The following is a 24,484-nucleotide window of genomic DNA, read 5'->3' as shown; positions in this document are numbered from 1 at the left end:
ACGCCTGGCTAATTTTGTATTTTTAGTAGAGATGGGGTTTCTCCATGTTGGTCAGGCTGGTCTCGAACTCCTGGCCTCAGGTAATCCACCTCCCTCATCCTCCCAAAGTGCTGGGATTACAGGCGTGAGCCACCACACCCAGCCAACTTTGGGATTTTCTAGTTGGGCTCCTGGAAAGCCTCAAAGAACGTATCTCTCATCCTGTAGATATATCAAATGATTAACCTCACTTGGTAAATTGTATGGGAGGCACTGTTAAATAGTAAGTATTAGATCTTCTTTCAGTTACATCTATGGGTATATTATTGATATAAATGTTCCAAAACTACGTAAACTCATAAAAATCTAGTATGCTATTAGTTATAAATTTCTATTATGTCAAATATTTTCTAAAGTTAATATTTGTATAGATGTTATTAATGTGAGTATTCTAAAGATTAGATGACATTTATATAAAAGTCTGATAGTCCTGATGTGACACTGTCAGTCATGATTCTGGTTGTCTTAAAATGCTACATGTACTAGAAATAACTAAATTCCCTCATCAACTGAGAACTTTCATCAGATTTTACATGGCTATTCTAAGTTTTTGTCATCACAATTATTATTCTGAATTCTCTAAAACCATTTGCAATCAGCTACAGTCCAAAACTGCTGTTCATGGAAAAGACTCTAGCAGTACTCTTGAACAAAGATTTTTGCTAACTTTAAGATCAATGGACTAAATAAAAATTTCCAGAACTCTAATAAATTCATGGGTTCATTGAACTGCTAATAAAGATCAAGCATAATAAAAAATTACATAAAACTGATATAAATGATGAAGAGAATGTCTTTATGACATTAGAAGACTTTTGTGAACAAAGGTGGAACCATTTGCTTTTTCTCCCTACTTGATTTCTCCAAAATTGAGAAACTATTCATATTTATTTATACAAGTTCAATAAAAATCTACTCTCTTTATATGGGGATACAATTAGAAACATTAGTTATATTACCAAGGCTTTGACTGAAAATGTCATATTTAAGAATGTGCATAAAACATCTAGCTTTAAGAGTTCTCAGCCTTATCATGAGTAAAACCTGTCACTTCCTAGCAGGCCCAAGAACCTTAAGACCCTAAGTGAAGCCTAAAGTCTACCTCTCTTTGACTTCCTAGCCTCAAGAGATTTTTAAATCTGAAATTCCTATATGATCAATGTAGGAAAAAAAAAAGTTTCTTGGGGAGGAGCCAAGATGGCCGAATAGGAACAGCTCCGGTCTACAGCTCCCAGCGCGAGCGACGCAGAAGACGGGTGATTTCTGCATTTCCATCTGAGGTACCGTGTTCATCTCACTAGGGAGTGCCAGACAGTGGGCGCAGGTCAGTGGGTGAGCGCACCGTGCGCCAGCCGAAGCAGGGGTGAGGCATTGCCTCACTCGGGAAGCGCAAGGGGTCAGGGAGTTCCCCTTCCAGAGGTGACAGACGGCACCTGGAAAATCGGGCCACTCCCACCCGAATACTGTGCTTTTCCGACGGGCTTAGGAAACGGTGCCCCAGGAGAGTATAGCCCGCACCTGGCTCAGAGGGTCCTACGCCCACGGAGTCTCGCTGATTGCTAGCACAGCAGTCTGAGATCAAGCAGCAAGTCGGCAGCGAGGCTGGGGGAGGGGCGCCCGCCATTGCCCAGGCTCGCTTAGGTAAACAAAGCAGCCTGGAAGCTTGAACTGGGTGGAGCCCACCACAGCTCAAGGAGGCCTGCCTGCCTCTGTAGGCTCCACCTCTGGGGGCAGGGCACAGACAAACAAAAAGACAGCAGTAACCTCTGCAGACTTAAATGTCCCTGTCTGACAGCTGTGAGGAGAGCAGTGGTTCTCCCAGCACACAGCTGGAGATCTGAGAACGGGCTGACTGCCTCCTCAAGTGGGTCCCTGACCCCGACCCCCGAGCAGCCTAACTAGGAGGCACCCCCCAGCAGGGGCAGACTGACACCTCACACGGCCCGCCAGGTACTCCAACAGACCTGCAGCTGAGGGTTCTGTCTGTTAGAAGGAAAACTAACAGAAAGGACATCCACACCAAAAACCCATCTGTACATCACCATCATCAAAGACCAAAAGTAGATAAAACCACAAAGATGGGGAAAAAACAGAGCAGAAAAACTGGAAACTCTAAAAACCAGAGTACCTCTCCTCCTCCAAAGGAACGCAGTTCCTCACCAGCAACGGAACAAAGCTGGACGGAGAATGACTTTGACGAGCTGAGAGAAGAAGGCTTCAGACGATCAAATTACTCCGAGCTACGGGAGGATATTCAATCCAAAGGCAAAGAAGTTGAAAACTTTGAAAAAAATTTAGAAGAATGTATAACTAGAATAACCAATACAGAGAAGTGCTTAAAGGAGCTGATGGAGCTGAAAACCAAGGCTCGAGAACTACGTGAAGAATGCAGAAGCCTCAGGAGCCGATGCGATCAAATGGAAGAAAGGGTATCAGCCCTGGAAGATGAAATGAATGAAATGAAGCGAGAAGGGAAGTTTAGAGAAAAAAGAATAAAAAGAAACGAGCAAAGCCTCCAAGAAATGTGGGACTATGTGAAAAGACCAAATCTACGTCTGATTGGTGTACCTGAAAGTGATGGGGAGAATGGAAACAAGTTGGAAAACACTCTGCAGGATATTATCCAGGAGAACTTCCCCAATCTAGCAAGGCAGGCCAACATTCAGATTCAGGAAATACAGAGAACGCCACAAAGATACTCTTCGAGAAGAGCAACTCCAAGACACATAATTGTCAGATTCACCAAAGTTGAAATGAAGGAAAAAATGGTAAGGGCAGCCAGAGAGAAAGGACGGGTTACCATCAAAGGGAAGCCCATCAGACTAACAGCGGATCTCTCTGCAGAAACGCTACAAGCCAGAAGAGAGTGGGGGCCAATATTCAACATTCTTAAAGAAAAGAATTTTCAACCCAGAATTTCATATCCTGCCAAACTAAGCTTCATAAGTGAAGGAGAAATAAAATACTTTACAGACAAGCAAATGCTGAGAGATTTTGTCACCACCAGGCCTGCCCTAAAAGAGCTCTTGAAGGAAGCGCTAAACATGGAAAGGCACAACCGGTACCAGCCACTGCAAAATCATACCGAAATGTAAAGACCATTGAGACTAGGAAGAGACTGCATCAACTAACGAGCAAAACATCGAGCTAACATCGTAATGACAGGATCAAATTCACACATAACAATATTAACTTTAAATGTAAATGGACTAAATGCTCCAATTAAAAGACACAGACTGGCAAATTGGATAAAGACTCAAGACCCATCAGTGTGCTGTATTCAGGAAACCCATCTCACGTGCAGAGACACACATAGGCTCAAAATAAAAGGATGGCGGAAGATCTACCAAGCAAATGGAAAACAAAAAAAGGCAGGGGTTGCAATCCTAGTCTCTGATAAAACAGACTTTAAACCAACAAAGATCAAAAGAGACAAAGAAGGCCATTACATAATGGTAAAGGGATTAATTCAACAAGAAGAGCTAACTATCCTAAATATATATGCACCCAATACAGGAGCATCCAGATTCATAAAGCAAGTCCTGAGTGACCTACAAAGAGACTTAGACTCCCACACATTAATAATGGGAGATTTTAACACCCCACTGTCAACATTAGACAGATCAATGAGACAGAAAGTCAACAAGGATACCCAGGAATTGAACTCAGCTCTGCACCAAGCAGACCTAATAGACATCTACAGAACTCTCCACCCCAAATCAACAGAATATACATTTTTTTCAGCACCACACCACACCTATTCCAAAATTGACCATATCCTTGGAAGTAAAGCTCTCCTCAATAAATGTAAAAGAACAGAAATTGTAACAAACTGTCTCTCAGATCACAGTGCAATCAAGCTAGAACTCAGGATTAAGAATCTCACTCAAAACCGCTCAACTACGTGGAAACTGAACAACCTGCTCCTGAATGACTACTGGGTACATAACGAAATGAAGGCAGAAATAAAGATGTTCTTTGAAACCAACGAGAACCAAGACACAACATACCAGAATCTCTGGGATGCATTCAAAGCAGTGTGTAGAGGGAAATTTATAGCACTAAATGCCCACAAGAGAAAGCAGGAAAGATCCAAAATTGACACCCTAACATCACAATTAAAAGAACTAGAAAAGCAAGAGCAAACACATTCAAAAGCTAGCAGAAGGCAAGAAATAACTAAAATCAGAGCAGAACTGAAGGAAATAGAGACACAAAAAACCCTTCAAAAAATCAATGAATCCAGGAGCTGGTTTTTTGAAAGGATCAACAAAATTGATAGACCGCTAGCAAGATTAATAAAGAAAAAAAGAGAGAAGAATCAAATAGATGCAATAAAAAATGATAAAGGGGATATCACCACTGATCCCACAGAAATACAAACTACCATCAGAGAATATTACAAACACCTCTATGCAAATAAACTAGAAAATCTAGAAGAAATGGATAAATTCCTCAACACATACACCCTCCCAAGACTAAACCAAGAAGAAGTTCAATCTCTGAATAGACCAATAACAGGAGCTGAAATTATGGCAATAATCAATAGCTTACCAACCAAAAAAAGTCCAGGACCAGATGGGTTCACAGCCGAATTCTACCAGAGGTACAAGGAGGAGCTGGTACCATTCCTTCTGAAACTATTCCAATCAATAGAAAAAGAGGGAATCCTCCCTAACTCATTTTATGAGGCCAGCATCATCCTGATACCAAAGCCTGGCAGAGACACAACAAAAAAAGAGAATTTTAGACCAATATCCTTGATGAACATTGATGCAAAAATCCTCAATAAAATACTGGCAAACAGAATCCAGCAGCACATCAAAAAGCTTATCCACCATGATCAAGTGGGTTTCATCCCTGGGATGCAAGGCTGGTTCAATATACGCAAATCAATAAATGTAATCCAGCATATAAACAGAACCAAAGACAAAAACCACATGATTATCTCAATAGATGCAGAAAAGGCCTTTGACAAAATTCAACAACCCTTCATGCTAAAAACTCTCAATAAATTAGGAATTGATGGGACGTATCTCAAAATAATAAGAGCTATTTATGACAAACCCACAGCCAATATCATACTGAATGGGCAAAAACTGAAAGCATTCCCTTTGAAAACTGGCACAAGACAGGGATGCCCTCTCTCGCCACTTCTATTCAACATAGTGTTGGAAGTTCTGGCCAGGGCAATTAGGCAGGAGAAGGAAATCAAGGGTATTCAATTAGGAAAAGAGGAAGTCAAATTGTCCCTGTTTGCAGATGACATGATAGTATATCTAGAAAACCCCATTGTCTCAGCCCAAAATCTCCTTAAGCTGATAAGCAACTTCAGCAAAGTCTCAGGATACAAAATCAATGTGCAAAAATCACAAGCATTCTTATACATCAATAACAGACAAACAGAGAGCCAAATCATGAGTGAACTCCCATTCACAATTGCTTCAAAGAGAATAAAATACCTAGGAATCCAACTTACAAGGGATGTGAAAGACCTCTTCAAGGAGAACTACAAACCACTGCTCAAGGAAATAAAAGAGGATACAAACAAATGGAAGAACATTCCATGCTCATGGGTAGGAAGAATCAATATCATGAAAATGGCCATCCTTCCCAAGGTAATTTACAGATTCAATGCCATCCCCATCAAGCTACCAATGACTTTCTTCACAGAATTGGAAAAAACTACTTTAAAGTTCATATGGAACCAAAAAAGAGCCCGCATCGCCAAGTCAATCCTAAGCCAAAAGAACAAAGCTGGAGGCATCACGCTACCTGACTTCAAACTATACTACAAGGCTACAGTAACCAAAACAGCATGGTACTGGTACCAAAACAGAGATATAGATCAATGGAACAGAACAGAGCCGTCAGAAATAATGCCACATATCTACAACCATCTGATCTTTGACAAACCTGAGAAAAACAAGAAATGGGGAAAGGATTCCCTATTTAATAAATGGTGCTGGGAAAACTGGCTAGCCATATGTAGAAAGCTGAAACTGGATCCCTTCCTTACACCTTATACAAAAATCAATTCAAGATGGATTAAAGACTTAAATGTTAGACCTAAAACCATAAAAACCCTAGAAGAAAACCTAGGCAATACCATTCAGGACATAGGCATGGGCAAGGACTTCATGTCTAAAACACCAAAAGCAATGGCAACAAAAGCCAAAATTGACAAATGGGATCTAATTAAACTAAAGAGCTTCTGCACAGCAAAGGAAACTACCATCAGAGTGAACAGGCAACCTACAAATTGGGAGAAAATTTTCGCAACCTACTCATCTGACAAAGGGCTAATATCCAGAATCTACAATGAACTCCAACAAATTTACAAGAAAAAAACAAACAACCCCATCAAAAAGTGAGCGAAGGACATGAACAGACACTTCTCAAAAGAAGACATTTATGCAGCCAAAAGACACATGAAAAAATGCTCACCATCACTGGCCATCAGAGAAATGCAAATCAAAACCACAATGAGATACCATCTCACACCAGTTAGAATGGCGATCATTAAAAAGTCAGGAAACAACAGGTGCTGGAGAGGATGTGGAGAAATAGGAACACTTTTACACTGTTGGTGGGACTGTAAACTAGTTCAACCCTTGTGGAAGTCAGTGTGGCGATTCCTCAGGGATCTAGAACTAGAAATTCCATTCGACCCAGCCATCCCATTACTGGGTATATACCCAAAGGACTATAAATCATGCTGCTATAAAGACACATGCACACGTATGTTTATTGCCGCATTATTCACAATAGCAAAGACTTGGAACCAACCCAAATGTCCAACAATGATAGACTGGATTAAGAAAATGTGGCACATCTACACCATGGAATACTATGCAGCCATAAGAAATGATGAGTTCATGTCCTTTGTAGGGACATGGATGAAATTGGAAATCATCATTCTCAGTAAACTATCGCAAGAACAAAAAACCAAACACTGCATATTCTCACTCATAGGTGGGAATTGAACAATGAGAACACATGGACACAGGAAGGGGAACATCACACTTCAGGGACTGTTGTGGGTTGGGGGGAGGGGGGAGGGATAACATTGGGAGATATACCTAATGCTAGATGACGAGTTGGTGGGTGCAGTGCACCAGCATGGCACATGTATACATATGTAACTTACTGCACATTGGGCACATGTACCATAAAACCTAAAGTATAATAATAATAATAATAATAATAATTACAATAAAAGAAAAAAAAAAAAATTACAAAAAAAAAAAAAATGCAATATCTGCAAAGGGAGATAAAGTGAAGTGCAATAAAACAAGGTGTATCTGTAGCTGTGCTGCTACAAAAATTAAAAAAAAAAAAAAAAGTTTCTTAAAAAAAAAAACTACAATACACCTGTTGTTATCCACACGTACACTGGATTGTTTCATGAATTCTCCTAGTTTCCTCCAGGACTGGACTACAACACTCCAACTAAAAACAAAAGCTTCTGTTCGTAAAGCCCTATAAGCTGAAACTATTCAAATTTTAAGAAACAAGTCTCATGCCTGATATATGAGCCACACCACAATATCATGACCAGAGACATTCAAACATAAATCAGGAGGAGAATCTGATGTTTTTGTGAAAGCTGTAGACAGCTTTTCCCATGACATCAGAACCATATCATAAGACTTTTACCCCCACTTAATGCTACTTTTTTCACTTGACAGGATAATGGTGTAATTGAAATTTCATAATCAATAGCTTCTGCTGGTAACTTAACAGAACCTAACCCAAGAAATCCTTTAGTATTCATTGGTTAAAAAAGAAAATATCTGTGCTATTGCTAGTACTACATGCTGTACCTAGATAAATCCCTCTGACAAAGTTGAGACCCATGTTCACAAAATAAGAAAACAGGTCGCATGATTACATGGTCTCACCTAATTCCCTGTGGTCACTGGTCTACTCAATTAGTTGTTCTTAAGCCTAGGTTCATGGCTCAAAACCATTATGCAAATTGGAATTGTCATATTACTATTAACTTTGTATCTGTTACTTGTTAAATTTCTGCAGAAGTACCACACCTAACAATAATGCTGGCCCAGCATTCTGAGTAACAAAAGACTATGGAACAGACAAAAATCAAACTTAATAATGGAATCCAGGTAGACACAGCCTGAGAGTCATTCCCTTCAAACGTCCCTTCTTGCCCAAATGCGGCTTAAAAGCGTTTTGACACGGACTCCCAGTCGCTAATCATTTTCCCCAACATGGGATGAGACTAGAAACCAGGATTGGTCTATGCTGGTACTATGGGATGTCAAAATCTAACTACGAGATGACTGATCAGAGAAAGATACTGATCAAAAGGGGAAAATGTGAAAGTTGTTAAAATAAAAACGGAGTCACTAATGTTAAGAAAACCCTGACAAAGAGAGCTGAGGAAGGCCATGAAGAGAAGATTCTCAGGTTCTATGACTGGTTAACAAAAAAGACTATAAAAAACACAACTCTGCACAAAGGCCATCACAGCCTTATACAAAAAATATTTTTGCTGCAAGGACATCCGCCCAAGAAACTGTCTGTCCAATCTCAGACTGGCGTCACCCTTGTTACTGATCTTTGTAGTCAAGGATTAAGTATTTCAAAACAATTATGTAATCCTCATTTTTTCCTTTAAAAACCTTTGTTTCCCTGAATAGTTTACTATGGCATGTGTATTCCCATTGCAATGTATTATTCTCAAAAAATGTCTTTTAGAGAGTCTCTCTGCTTATTATTTAGGTTGACATAACAGTGCTAGAGACTCTAGTGGCAATCCACTAGGTGTTTAATAGGTACTTGTTAAATATACTAGCACACAGAATTGTGAAAAAGAGTCTTCAAGAAATTCAAATATTTTATGAAAACTACAAGATTCCAAATGGAATTAATTTAAAAATAATGCATCTGAATTTTAAGAACAAGTTGTTTTTAAAAATTCTATATAAGAACTAAGTATATAGTTTTAGGTTTTACATTTAAGTCTTTAATCCATCTTGATTTGATTTTTGTGTATCGTGTAAGGAAAGGATCCAGTTTCCATCTTCTGCTCATGGCTAGCCGGTTATCTCAGCACAATTTATTGAATAGAGTCCTTTCCCACACATAGCAAAATTTTCAAAATATAGAATAACTTTTAATGAGCCATAAGAAAATGCTAGTGCTGTTTTAATCTAAACCATTACCACAATGAGTTTACAGTTACTATAAAAATGACTTGAATATATTTTTCTAATATAATTCTTTTTCCCAAATCAGTTAAGCTAGCATGCAAACTCTGTGGAAGTAGTATGGGTTACTACATCTGTCCTACATATTATTCTATACCCTAGAAACCTAGCATATTCTAGTCTTTAAATTCTAAGTTATTTGAGAAAATTAAGTACAGCTTAGCAAAACTTGTTTATTCTAAGCTTTAACTCAGAACACCAATCAAGTAATTTTATCAGGATTGGCAAAGGACCATCTTTCTTTTCACCATTGCCTCAGTTGTTTAAAAAACAAAAACAAAAACTTAGTACCTGGCACAGATGTAGAATCCTCTGCACACCAGCGACAATTGCTCCAATGATCTGAGGTCCAAGTCATTAGACACCACCCATCGGAAGATGTACATCAGGACCTCCATTGGCAGCACTGCAAAAGAAAATCATCCTTCAGTGACTCTCCTGTATATCATTCTATTGTCACAACTACATTCCCAGTACATTTTATACCTTCCTAGAAATTTATAATCACACCCTCTGTATTGCTGAGCTAAAGCATGAATGTATTTAGCTACTCAATAATAATAATGAATGGTTCTTAACATCAAGACATAAATATCTTTGTTTTTTCAGTAGAGATCTGAAGCTACTTTTTATAAAGCACTCTTTTCCCTCATAAGATTATTTTGCCAGACATATTAAAATAAATGTTTTAGAAAAATAATCTATGTGTGTGTGATCCATATTGCATCTATTAACACTAAAGTTATTTTCATCTCCTTGAAAACTTTTAATTGTCCTCCTCTGAAAAAGCCCCGAACCAAACAACATTTAACATATTAAAAATACATTAATTTCTTTTTTTTTTTTTGAGACAGGGTCTTGCTCTGTTGCCCAGGCTGGAGTGCAGTGATACAATCTCAGCTCACTGCAGCCTCTGCCTCCCGGGTTCAAGTAATTCTCGTGCCTCAGCCTCCCAAGTAGCTGGGACTACAGTCATGCACCACCACGCCCAGCTAATTTTTGTATTTTTAGTAGAGGTGGGGTTTCACCATGTTGGCCAGGCTTGTCTTGAACTCCTGGCCTCAAGTGATCCTCCCAACTCAGTCTCCCAAAATGCTGAGATTGCAGGCGTGAGCCACCACGCCTGAACAAAAATACATTAATTTCTAAACATTCAGCCTGTCTCAGGACAATTGTCCAACATGGCTGAGATGCTTCATGATACCAGTATTCCTCCAGTTTTCTTAGGGCTACCTCAACAACTCCGACTTACCCTGTTAGATCTTTACTGAGAAAGGTATGGCATCCTTAAACAACAGCACTACAAACTGTTCTGCTTCAGATTTTAAAGCAGCTTACTAGTGGGCTGGGCGCGGTGCCTCACGCCTGTAATCCCAGCACTTTGGGAGGCCCAGGTGGGTGGATCATGAAGTCAGGAGTTTGAGACCAGCCTGGCCAACATGGTGAAACTCTGTCTTTACTAAAGATACAAAACTTTAGCTGGGTGTGTTGGCACACGCCTGTAATCCCAGCCACTTGGGAGGCTGAGGCAGGAGAATTGCTTGAACCTGGGAGGCGGAGGTTGCAGTGAGCCGAGATTGCACCATTGCACTCCAGCCTGGGTGACAGGGCACGTCTCCATCTCAAAAAACAAAACAAAACAAAACACAAAACAGCTTAATAGTATATGCAAATGATAATTACAACTAGATCTTCCACCATATTCTGAACTAAAGCAGCAGTTATCTGGCAAATTATCTGACCTTATAAATTTGGAAATCTTTAAGGTTAAGATATTTCTCACTGAGTTATGAAAAACAAGTATTCACACCTGATATGTGAGTCTGACTGCTCTCAAGCTCAGGCTGACACAGTTTGAGCACAGACTCCTGAAATGTGAGTTGCTGCTGGAAGTAGGACAAGAGATCTGCCATTTTGCTGTCATCATCATTATCTTCAATGCTGAAAAAAGGGAGGTGAATAAATTAAGTGCCTCAGTCTACAAGCGTACAGTTTAGAAACTGATTTTTCATAGCATTTTCAAATTTGCTTTACAAAAAGTCACCTAAAGCTTATTCAACATGTAATACATTTTTAAATGTGATGAATTTATCCTGTCTTACAAAGGAATACCGTACCAAGTTTTTCAAAGAAAAAAGCTTCAGCAATTATCATCCTGAAAGAATTAGAATTTTTGGATACAAGTGTTGAGATTTAACTAATTTTATTGTAAAGTAGAGATTTTATGAGTTAGTGCAAGCTTTCAAATGATTTCAAAAATCTTAACATAGTATGTTCTTTAACCTTAATTTATTCTAACTGGATAAAAACCAAATCTACAGATGTCATCTGAGGTACTTACTTATCAAGGGTTTTCTAACAGATTTGCCTTATCAGCCTACCTTCAGAGAGGAAAATACCTACTTTGAAAACATCTTAGGGTTCACAAATCATCTACCAGTATACACAAATGTGTAGTGAATGGTGCTAGAAAAATGAGCTTTCTATTTTTACTGAAGTAAACCTTAAAGATGATCAGACTTACAAAGAGGATTGGATGAAGGCGAAGTTAGAAAACCAGGACGTTTCAAGTGATGTAGACTTTAAAAAAAAAAAAAAACCAGGAAGGGCATTTTATAATACAACAAAATATAAGTGTGGTTGAGGCTAGATGGACTCAATGGCTATTCTACAAACATGTTACAGGAAAGAAAAAAAAAGGCAAACTTTTAGGGCTTATCAGATCTTATTTTAAAAAAAAGATGAATCCTTAAAGAACTTTCATAGCATCTGGGTTTGTATAAAAAATGGGAAAGAACAGAAATGCCTCTTTAATATTTTAATACAATCTTTCTTAACAGCATCTGGCACATATTTATAAAACTGGCTAAGAGCTGAGTCTAAACGACTCTACCCAAATTTAAAGAAGGTTTAGAAAAAACCCAAGTGATTCATTTTAAGTATGAACTACTTCACACTGTTAACTCTAATTTGGTGAACAGTATTATTAGCTGAAAATTTAAACAGGCTATTAATACTGACCTCGTTGGGATGTTTTTAATATGACTTATCCAAAGCTTGTTAATACCATATGCAGTTAAAAAACATTGGCAATAAGCATATGTTATCAATAAAGGTGACAATTATTTCATGACAGAGGGAATATATTAATATAATAGCTAATATAATATTTCATTACCAAAACTTTTTTCTCTGTACTGTCTATTTTTAACCTGACATTCTCTCATGGGTACAGACTCCCTTCCCTTCTAATATCAGCAAATTGAGTTTTGGGAGATAGTGGAATTAAGCCAAAACAATTTTATAATTGTCTTGCAAAAGTATTGCCTTCAAAGTAAGTTTTCTTGATCTTTATCCATATAAAACCAACGCTCCTTCAAGGCTTTGATGCAAGAGGCAACTATACAATTCAACCATGATTTCTTTTAGGAATATATTCTGCACCTGTGCTTTTAAATAAATGTTAGAGTTTTAATGTTTTACTAAAAACATTAAGAGAATAATAACGTCTTTTATAGTTCAGCATTTTCCCAATAAAATTAGAAGGCTTTTTTAAAATGTAAAATTTCAAACATATACAAAAGGAAACTAGTGTAATAAAATCCCATGTACCCATCACTCAATTTTAACCATTATTAACATTTTGCCAAATTTAGCCTAATTACATTTTAAAACTTTCTATTTCAAATAGGTTTCAGAAAGTTGAAATGTGTCCTTTAATTTACTCCTTTCAGTAACTACTGCTTTTATTTTTTTAAGCTGTTTTTTTTTTGTATCTGTTTATTTTTGTATCTGTTTAAAAGGCGCATTTCTATGTGTTATCTTTCAATTTCCCTAATTAAAAAATTTCTACAACTTTATAAACAAAGATATACTAAAGAGTATAGAGCTCAACAGAATTAGCACCATCTTAAGAGTCAACAGGGCAAAGATGCTTAACTTTAACAAACTCTATGCATTACTATCTATCAAATTATATACGCACTAGCTGTTTCCAACGCCATCACCATCTGGAGACCGGGTATAAGTAATCTTGAACTCTATATCAGGTACAAGTTGCATAGCCCTACGATAAAACTTGATGGCTAAAAGAAGAAATAAAGCTAAATTAGCTGTGACCACACATTTTTGTCATTTCCTTTGATTATACCCTTAACTGTGGTTTAATTTGGTAACTTTCTTTACAAATGGCCAAATTCTGTTTTTCTACATGCAATAGTAGTTCAGTGACACAAAACTATTTCCAAACCTTACTGCCCAGAAAGAAACTTTTCCCTAAACTTAAGATGTTGTATTTTACTCATATATATTAGCCCTTCCCATCTTTTTCCTCACCCTCTTACGTATCATGATTTTTAAATAGTTGTCTTTCTTTGGGCTCTGAAGATGCAATTGCTATAGCCAACAAAAATACTTCTCTCTTTTTTAAGACGAGGTCTCACTCTGTTGTCCAGGCTGGGGTGCAGTTGGCACGATCTTGGCTCACTGCAGACTCCACCTCCCAGGTTCAAGTGATTCTCCCACCTCAGTCTCCTGAGTAGCTGGGGCTACAGGCATGCCCCAGCCAGCACACTCAGCTAATTTTTAAATTTTTTGTAGAGACAACATCTTGCTATGTTGCCCAGGCTGGTCTTGAACTCCTGGGTTCAAGCGATCCTCCCGCCTCAGCCTGCCAAAGTGCTGAGATTAGAGGTGTCAGCTACCATGCCTGGCCAAAAACACTTCTAAGCAAACTTTTCTAAGACACAGAGTTGAGGAAAATTAAATGCTTCCTACTGGGTGAAATAAAGAATAGTTTTTGTTTTTGTTTTTTAATTATCCTTTAAATTTAACTTCTTTTAGCCCAGCTGCCTCTTATTTACCTAAGTAATCTTCAAAACTTATTTTTTACAATTTCCTAGACAGGTAGTTTAGAGCTGTAATATTCAATAACTCTCCCCACAGAGATACACCAGTAGAACTTGGAGCTGTAGAGGCTGACTAGTTCTCTTTCCCTACGAAGAAGTTTATGATTCAATGTATTCTGCCATGTTCTATTATTCTGGATGAATTACCATACACTAAGTGGAGATGCGAATTTCACAAACCAATGAAGGCTGCAAAGGGACTTGATCAACTGGGCCTTTCTAAAAATCTAAAGAAAAATATCCCTAGAAGAAACTTGCACATAAATGCAGTAATTCTGAATGATGTTACTTTTGGGGCATTTTCAAATGATTCAAGCACAAGGATTTTTTCCTATGCATCAATTATTATCTTTACTATCACAAAATGAAAGCATAATTACAAACCTAATATGGTAAATAGTCCTATCCTTTATTTACACATTTCTGTTGGGTTAATAAAAGACACAAAGCTGACACATATATTACCACATATTTCTGTTGGTAATATGTAAATTGGAACTTAGAAAGAAAAACATGTATTTTTTCCTCAATTTATCCTTTATATTCCCATCCTCTGAAGTAATTTTCACCTATAAAAAGAGCATATTTTAAAATGAACAATTTTTAAATACTTTATTAATGAAGAATAACTAAAGCTAAATGTAAAAAAAGTTATTTTGCTCATCCTACCAACATGATGATGTTTCCCAGCAATATTTTTTTTTGCAAAAAGACAGGTTATATAGAAAAACAATTTCTATTTTTTATTTTTTAAAAAACAATTTCAAATATAGTTGGCCCTCTGTATTCATGGGTTTCACATTCTCTGATTCAACCAACTGCAGATCAAAAATATTTAAAATAAATACAAATTTTAAAAAACAATACAGTATAACAACTATTTACATAATAAGTAAGTTATATGTAAATATTACACCATTCATATAAGGGACTTGAGCATTTTGGTATCTACAAAGGGTCCTGGAACCAATTTCCAATGAGTACTGAAGGAAGAATGTATTAAGAAAAGTGATGTTCTATACCAAATACGTTATAGAAAAAAAAATATGGTTAATAACAGACTCGTTATTCAGAAATGCTATGATATGAACCTGGGCTCTGAATTTTTACCTTCATAGAGAGCTCCATTTTGTTCTTCTTCTACTGCTTTTAGGAAGAGTTCTCGAGCCTATAAAAATATAAAGTAAAAATTTTTGAAAACCTGCATTCAAAATTAGTACGGATGGCAGAAGGAGGGCCTTTTTAATAAATTGTGCAATATAACTGGACATTCATAGGCAAAATAATGAACCTTGACCTAAACCTCATACTTTACATAAAAATTAACTTGACTGGATCATGGACTTAAATGTAAAATCCATAAACCTTTTAGAAGACAACAAAGAAAATCTTGGAGACTTAGGACTAGGCAAAGAGTTCTTGACACCAAAAGCACCATTCACAAAAGGAAAAATTGATAAACTGGACCTTGTCAAAATTAAAAATTTTTGCTCTGTGAAATGCCCTGTTAAGAGGATGAAAATATTTACAAGCCACATATTCAATAAAAGACTTGCATCTAGAATACAAAAAGAACTTACAAAACACAACATTAAAAATATTAGCATCTGGCTGGGCGCGATGGCTCATGCCTGTAATCCCAGCACTTTGGGAGGTTGAGGTCGGCAGATCACTTGAGGCCAGGAGTTCGAGACTGGCCTGGCCAACAAGATGAAACCCCATCTGTACTAAAAATACAAAAATTAGCCGGTTGTGGTGGCACACGTCTATAGTCTCAGCTACTCTGGAGGCTGAGGCAGGAGAATCACTTGAATCTGGGAGGCAGAGCTTGCTGTGAGCTGAGATCGTGCCACTGCACTCCAGCCTGGGTGACACAGTGACACTCCATCTCAAAAAAAAAAAAAAAAATTTTATATATATATGTAATCCAATTAGAAAAGACATCAACAGATATTTCAGAGAGAGAATATATATTAATAGATGAAAAATAAGCACATGAAAAGATGTTCAACATCACAAGCCATTAGGGAAATGCAAATTAAAATGACAATGAGATACCACTACATACCTATCAGAATGGCTATTAATAAAATTAAAGGCCAGGTGCAGTGGCTCACTCCTGTAATCCCAGCACTTTGGGAGGCTACTTGAAGTCAGGAGTTCGAGACCTTTGGACTGCTTGAGGTCAGGAGTTCGAGACAAGCCTGACCAACATGGTGAAACCCCAGGCTCCCAAAGTGCTGGGATTACAGGCGTGAGCCACTGTGCCCAGCTAGATTGATAATATTTTTAATATTGCGTTTTGGAAGTCCTTTTTGCATTCTAGATACAAAATACAAATTTGTAAAAATACAAAAATTAGCCCAGCGTTACTGGCGGGGCCTGTAATCCCAGCTACTTGGGAGGCTAAGGCACGAGAATTGCTTGAACTTGGGAGGCAGAGGTTGCAGTGAGCTGGAATCACACCACTGCACTCCAGCCTGGGCGACAAAGCGAGACTCTGTCTTAAAATAAATAAATAAATAAATAAATAATAAAAATAAAATTAAAAAGTAGCAACACTAAATGCTAATGAGGATGAACTGGATCACTCATACATTGATGGTGGCAACTTAATACAAGATACTCTAGAAAACACTTTGGCAGTTTCTTTTAAAATCAAACATGTACTTACTATAGAACTTAGCAATTGTACTCTTGGGGTTTCATCCCAGAGAAGTGAAAATTATGTTCATGCAAAAACCTACACACATATTTCCATAGCTCCATTCATAATAGCCAAATATTAGAAACAACTCAAATGCCCTTCAACCAATAAATGGTTAAACTGGGGTACATCCATACCATGCAATACTATTCTGCAAGAAAAAGGAACAAAATACTGATATATAGTAACTTGGACTGATCTTGAGGGAATTATACTTAGTGAAAAAAGCCAATCTCAAAAGGTTACATACTGGATGATTCCACTTATACAACATTCTCGGAATATCAAAATTACAAAATGGAGAACAGACTAGTGGTTGCCAGTGGTTACGAATGGCTAGGGAAAGGGAGTATATAACTATAAAACAGTTCTGTATCTTGATTGTGGTGGCGGTTACATGAAGCTACCTTGTAATAAAACTGCAAACAACTATTTATACACATACACACAGACAAGTGCTTGTAAACTCAGGAAATCCAAGTAAACTGTGGATTGTTCCAATGTCTATCTCCTCGTTTTTGATATTGTACTATAGTTAACCAAGTTGTTACCATCGGAGGAGGCTAAAGGGTACACAGGACTTCCCTATACCTGTGGACCTGTAATTATTTCAAAATAAAAATTAAGAGGAGATAGAAGGTAAGTCATCATGGTAATGCCAATTATTTAATGACTAATTATAAACACAAACTTGGATCTGATGGTAAAAAGATGGCAGCCCCTATGGAAGAAGAATAAGAAATGAAATGGCACGCTGTGCCTACTCTGTGTGAGTAAGTACCAGAAGAGATATGTTAGACAGCATTCAAAATATTTTCAGTGTGAAAATATTTCAAAATTTTCCAGAATAAGGAAATGATTAATGCATTATTGTAAGCTGATCAATTCAAAATATAACAAAATACTGCATGAAATTAAGACCTCTGGAAAGACATTAACATGTGAGCAATCTTTTTGGTTCTATTAATAAATTCAGAAAATTCTGTTTTTTCTTTTTGGTTCTGTTAATAAATTCAGAGACATCAATCTTTTAGAAACCACATGAATCCCAGAGGTCTATAAATTAACAAAAGACAGCTCAATGAAGATAGTGTACCTACAGAGAAAAAAGCCATGCAGGAGTAGTGGTACCATCCAAAGTACCTAGAAGAAATTGTGAGAAATATATAAACTAGTATACTAGTCAAAATTTTTATTTTACAAGATATGTGTTTATGTCCCGAAAGTCTGGTTATAATGACTACTTACTGTGTCAGTGAAAATTTCCATGTGTCAAAAAAAAAAAAATGTAATTTGTTACAATATCTATAATACTTAACTTTTCTTCTTTTGCCTGTTCTTGTTTTCCTTTGGTATCTGCCGCTGTTTTCTGGAGAGAGCCTCTTGCTGCTCTGCAAGGTCGATTTTCTAAATTGCTAGAGCTTACACCTGGAGCAAGTTCAAACATCCACTGAGCTCGGAACATCTGCAGTTGTGCCTATGGGGAGAACAGCATTTTAGGACTCATCAAGGAAGGGTAGCTCAACTCTGGAACAAGGTATCAATATGTCCAACATCTACTTCCACGTATATACTTATTACTCTAAGTCCAGAAAACACTGTCTTCTGAATTATTAAATATCCATTAAATACATGTTATCTTTTAAAATAATTTCCTGCTCAAAACTTAAAGAATCAAGAAAATTAGCATAAAATACATGTCAGTACACCAAAAGTCAAATTATATTGGAGAACCAAATTTTAATTAGAATTGAAAATGTAAGCCATCACTTACAGACTGAAGTTATAAGCTTCCAATAATTTTTTAATGACTATATCATCTAGTGGACATTAAGAATGCTGCCAAAAATTCTGTAGGTAAGCCCGAAATCTTTCTATTAACATTCTGTATTTTAAAAAGAAAATGTTTTTTCAAATATTTATTATTTCAAAAATTTAAAGGCCAGGCACAGAGGCTCATGCCTATAATCCCAGCACTTTGGGAGGCCGAGGCAGACGGATCACCTGAGGTCAGGAGTTCGAGAACAGCCTGGCCAACATGGTGAAACCCTGTCTCTACTAAAAATACAAACAAATTAGCCGGGTGTGGTGACGGGCACCTGTAATCCCAGCTACTCGGGAGGCTGAGGCATGAGAATTGCTTGAACTCGGGTGGCAGAGGTTGGCAGTGAGCAGAGATCGTGCTACTGCACTCCAGCCTGGGTGATGGAGCGAGACTCCATCTCAAAAAAAAAAAAAAAAAAAAAAAAAAAATTAAAAGCACATAAAAAGTGAACCCTATAAGGTAGACTCTGGTGTGTTGCCCAGATTCCCTTTCAGAAATAAAGAACTTGTTACTCAAACTGCTGAGAGTTCTATCTGAAAACACTTGAGTTGTCAGCCCTTTTGGGTATTGCCTCAGCAAAATCACACTGTCCTCTCAATCCCCGCCCAATGACTGATCAATGGCTAATAAAGGCTTGGCTCTCTGCAACTCAGGTCATCTCTGAAAGGGTATTTCATCTTCAGAACTCCCTCAAGGATGGCTAAGCAGTCCATTAAGACTGCATTGCAGCTGGTCTTCTCCCTGCCCATTTGTTTCCCTCTCTCCCTTCCATAGGTGTTGATCCCAAGAGTACTCCTTAATAAACTTCCTACACAGCAATCTTCACCTAGTCTGCTTCCTGGGGAACCCAAACTGGGTTACACGCTCTGCCCAAAGGCAGCCATTGCTAAGAGGGATGCATGTTATTCCTGGCTTCCTTTTTTTAAAAATAGACGTATCTAGAATGTTTTAAATTAATTTTTCTCTATATTCTGTACATTGCTTTGTTGCTACCCTTTTAACCTGTTACACATAGATCTCTGACCTGCAGAATCTTTAGTAGCATTCAATGTCTACTAGACGAGCTGTTCCAAATAATTATTATTAACCTTACAAGTGCAGTGAGACACACTTAACTAGTTATAGCAACTTTTTTTCTCTTTTAATGTATAAAGATTTACTTTATCCTTTTAAATAGCTGTAGTGTTTTCACTGTATGGATGCATCATTACTTAATAACAGGTAATGAATATTTAAGTTGTATGATGTCTTTCCAGATAAACAATGCTATACTAAACATCTTTATACTTGCATATTTACTTACTTTCCCCACTATTTCCTTAAAGTTAATTTCCTGGAAGTAGAATTGCTGTATCAAGGAAATGCATGTTTTTTATTTTGATCCATATCACCAGTCTGCCCTCCAGAAAGCTGTAGCAATTTACATTTTCATGTACACTGCATGAGTGTTCTCACAGCCTGGACAGCAACGCACATTATTCACCAATCTGATTAAATTATTAATGAGGCTAATTATCTCTTCAAATATTTAATGGCCATTTGTATTATTTTGCCATTAACAGTCCGTTCATATCCTCTGTTCCTCCAAATATATGAGTGCTCTATGTAATGAGATGAACCCTCTGCCCATATATGGTAAACAGTTTTTCCAGCTGGCTATTTCTCTTAATTTTATTTATGATGCCTTTTCTTGTTTTTTTTTTTTTTTTGTTTTGTTTTTTTTTTTTTTGCTGATAATAGAAAAAGGTTTATTTTTAATAAAATTTTAGGCTACTACAGGTTTGCACCACTGTCAATGTCACCACTTCTTACATTCAAGAGAATAAGGGAAAAGAGGAAAAAAATAAACAAAAATACGGAGAACTTTTCCCACCATCTCTGAGCATTAAAGGATCTTTCCCCATTCCTTACACCAAAATTAGAGGGTTTGATTTAGAACTCTCTGTCCGTGCCAATAGTGTCCACTTCATATTTCAGATTATGTTGAGCTCAGCCTGGTAGATGCCAGAAAGGAAAAAATAAGGTAAATTTATTGCCATTTTAAAGGTAGCTCTTATTTTGGTGTTCTTCACCAATGTGCTTACTACTATTTACATTTCAGAGTCCTGAAATAGATGTTCAATGCATTCTGTCCAGACTTTATACTACATATTGTGAGAGACGGTAGAGTATGTTTACTCTTTCATGACTGAAATAGAAAGTCTCTATCCTATTCAATTAAACATTGAGATAAGAATGAAAACACTTCCAAGAAAAGATGCATTGTGGCCATTTTAAAAATTAAGTCTACCCTATTTAATCAACCAATTTTAGATTATTCTTAATGTCTGGGTTTTTAAAACTGTTATTATTATTATTCTTAATGAAACAATAATTACACATAATTATGGGTACAATATGATATTTCAATATATGTATACAATTATAATGTTCAAATCAGGATAATTAGCATATCTATGACCTCAGACATTTATTATTTCCTTGTGTTGGGGACATTCAAAATCTTCTAGCAATTTGAAAATATACAAAAAATTATTGTTAATTATAATCACTGTACAGTGCCACAAAACACTCAACTTATTTTTCCTATCTACCTGTGATTTTGTTTTGGTTAACCAAGTTCTTCTTTTTTTTTTTTTTTTTTTTTTTCTTTTATTGTAATTATTATTATTATTATTATTATTATTATACTTTAGGTTTTATGGTACATGTGCCCAATGTGCAGTAAGTTACATGTGTATACATGTGCCATGCTGGTGCACTGCACCCACCAACTCGTCATCTAGCATTAGGTATATCTCCCAATGTTATCCCTCCCCCCTCCCCCCAACCCACAACAGTCCCTGAAGTGTGATGTTCCCCTTCCTGTGTCCATGTGTTCTCATTGTTCAATTCCCACCTATGAGTGAGAATATGTGGTGTTTGGTTTTTTGTTCTTGCGATAGTTTACTGAGAATGATGATTTCCAATTTCATCCATGTCCCTACAAAGGACATGAACTCATCATTTCTTATGGCTGCATAGTATTCCATGGTGTAGATGTGCCACATTTTCTTAATCCAGTCTATCATTGTTGGACATTTGGGTTGGTTCCAAGTCTTTGCTATTGTGAATAATGCCGCAATAAACATACGTGTGCATGTGTCTTTATAGCAGCATGATTTATAGTCCTTTGGGTATATACCCAGTTATGATGCCTTTTCTTATACACAGGTTTTAAACTTTTAGGTGGCCAAACCCATCAATCTTTTCAAGATTATGGGTTCTGAGTCATGCATAAGCCTTAATTTGAATACTTTAAACCCATGTTAAACTACAAGCAGCCATTACTGATATTTCTTTTCACAAAGAAAGCTATAACATAGTTTAAGTATTCTATAAACCAGTATGAAAACAGTTAAATTCAATGCAAACAGTAATAACCTACAAATACCCATGATTATGATCAATTTCTGCATATGTATGGGAACAATGGAATAAAAATCAAAGATGCAATTGAAGAAACATGCCTGCAGATCTGTTTCAGCAGGACTTTCATTTTCTTCATCATCATCTGCTCTGACAGTATCAGAATGACAATCTTCCTCAGCTTCTGCCTGAGGGGGGAAAACCCAAATAATGTCAGGAATATACACACACCAGTTGCCCTCTGTAATCTACATTTCTCATTCAGCCATTTTCTATTTAGTACCATACTGTCAACACTTTGTGGAACCCACTTTGAGTAGCAAGGCTGTAGGGGGCACTTGAGACCTTACTATTAATTTCCAAAGGAAAATGAGTCTGAAAAGCATATTCTCTACTCCAACCCACAGTACTCACGTTATTGTGAATCCTAACATTCCCCGCCCCCCCCGCCAAATTTAACATCAGTTGCATCCATCCAAAAATTTAATTACAGTTGTCCCTCAACATCCACAGGGGATTAGTTCCAGGAGCCCCCAGGACACCAAAATCCCTGGGTTTTCCTGTCCCTCATATGGCATATTTGCATATAACCTATGCACATCTTCTCATATACTTTTAAGTCATACTCTAAAAGTAAGGCATTTACTTATAATGTAAATACCATGTAAATAGTTCTTGTGGTATATTGTTTCCTAATTTGTATTATTTTTTATTGTTGTATTGCTTTTTTACCCCCAAATATTTTTGGCCCACAGTTGAATCCCAGGATGCAGAACCTGCAGGTACAGAGGGCCAACTGTGTTATATAAAGTTACAATTCATGTCTATTACTATTCATAAATGATTTATGATTAATCTAATTAGGTAAATGAAACCAAATTCTTCATTAATATACATAACTACTGATAATCTATAATAAAAATTATTTTCTCTTTTTCTGGCCAGGTGCAGTGGCTCACACCTGTAATCCCCACACTTTGGGAGGCTCAGGCAGGAGCATCACTTGAGGTCATGAGTTCAAGACCAGCCTAGCCAACATAGTGAAACCTCATCTCTACTAAAAATACAAAAAATCAGCCGGGCGTGGTGGTGCACGCCTGTGGTCCCAGCTAATCGGGAGGTTGAGGTGGGAGGGTTGCTTGAGTCTGAGAGATGGAGGTTGCAGGGTTGCAGTGAGCCGAGACTGCGCCACTGCACTCCAGCCTGGATGACAGAGACCCCATCACAAAAAAAAAAAAAAAAGGAAAAAGGAAAAAAGAAAAATATTATTTTCACTTTTTCTTTTTAGAAAAAAATGAAATAAAATTAGAACATCTTTGGTATTTTTTTTAGTTCTACAAGACTTTAAAACTTTTTATGAGAAAAACATTTAAAAAGAATTAATCCCTAAGTACTCATGACCCAAATTCAGTAATTATCAATGTAATTCCTTAGATCAAATACCAAGTCACAGTATTCATATTTCTCAAGATGTCATATGTAAAATACATATATTTCACAGTTTGTGAAATCAAGATTCAAATTAAGTCCACATTGTAATTGCTTGAAATGTCTCAAGTCTTTTGTAATCCTCACTCTTTTTTCTTGTAATTTATTTGGGATGAAACTGGGTCATTTTCTGTAGAAGCTAGATTTTGCTGAGGTGTCAATAAATATGTTCCTTTGACCTCTTACTCTTATTTCCTGTAAATTGTGGCAGGATCTTGAAAGGCTAGATTAGATTCTGCTATTTTTTTTTCTTTTGCAAGACTGCCTCATAGGTCATGTTGCATTTTCCATCAGGAGGAGAAATGTTCTGGAATGCAATTGACAAGGTGCTGTGACAGATGTTCCAAACATAATTGAGTCTAAGGCAAAAAGCCCAAATAATTTGTGTCCATAAACTTCTACAAGTCCCAAAACAGAAAATACTCTAATGTTTCATGTTAATGAAACACAACATTGCTTCTTTATAGCTATCTTCTTCACAGGTAAGTTTAATGATACCAATCAGATATAACTTGTTACTTGAATTTTTTTTTGATACTGTAGAATAAACAAATCCACTGGGCTCTAGGTTAAAATGTATTGTTAGGTGGCTAAAAATAACAACTTTGTTTCAGAAAATAGTAACATTTAGTTGTCCTATGGAGCTCAGCAAACAGTTTTTGCTTTCTTGCGACACAGTCTCCTTATGCAGCCCAGGATGGCCTCAAACTGCTGAGCTCCAAAGATCCTTCTGCTCCACCTCTTGAGTAGCTGAGACTACAGGCTTGTGCAGCCATACCTGGCTGTAGATAGCTTTTGTTTCATGGATCACTTAAGAGAATACAGTCCAGGCAGGGTGTGGTGGCTCATGCCTGTAATCCCAACACTTTGGAAG

At 37.0% G+C, this 24,484-nt stretch overlaps 1 protein-coding gene across 3 annotated transcripts in view; it reads right to left on the bottom strand.

The window, feature by feature from the left end:
• Window positions 1–24,484, bottom strand: part of FBXO9 (F-box protein 9) — a 42,312-nt gene that overhangs the window by 14,580 nt on the left and 3,248 nt on the right. Inside the window, exons 2-8 of one of the 3 annotated variants that reach the window (XM_054557647.2) lie at window positions 22,224–22,310; window positions 18,209–18,366; window positions 17,990–18,032; window positions 15,293–15,350; window positions 13,261–13,360; window positions 11,086–11,216; window positions 9,567–9,681 (exon numbers count right to left, since the gene is read on the bottom strand). In XM_054557647.2, coding sequence (XP_054413622.1) covers window positions 9,567–9,681; window positions 11,086–11,216; window positions 13,261–13,360; window positions 15,293–15,350; window positions 17,990–18,032; window positions 18,209–18,366; window positions 22,224–22,310 — 692 coding nt within the window. Of the gene's footprint in view, window positions 1–9,566; window positions 9,682–11,085; window positions 11,217–13,260; window positions 13,361–15,292; window positions 15,353–17,989; window positions 18,033–18,208; window positions 18,367–22,223; window positions 22,311–24,484 lie in introns of those variants that run through there. The other 2 variants (XM_054557648.2, XM_054557650.2) reach the window with 2 other exon arrangements.

This window comes from Pongo abelii, chromosome 5 (assembly GCF_028885655.2).
Source record: "Pongo abelii isolate AG06213 chromosome 5, NHGRI_mPonAbe1-v2.0_pri, whole genome shotgun sequence".
NCBI classification, from domain to species: domain Eukaryota; kingdom Metazoa; phylum Chordata; class Mammalia; order Primates; family Hominidae; genus Pongo; species Pongo abelii.
The sequence above is the reverse complement of the archived record's forward strand: the minus strand, read 5'-3'. Positions and strand labels throughout refer to the sequence as shown.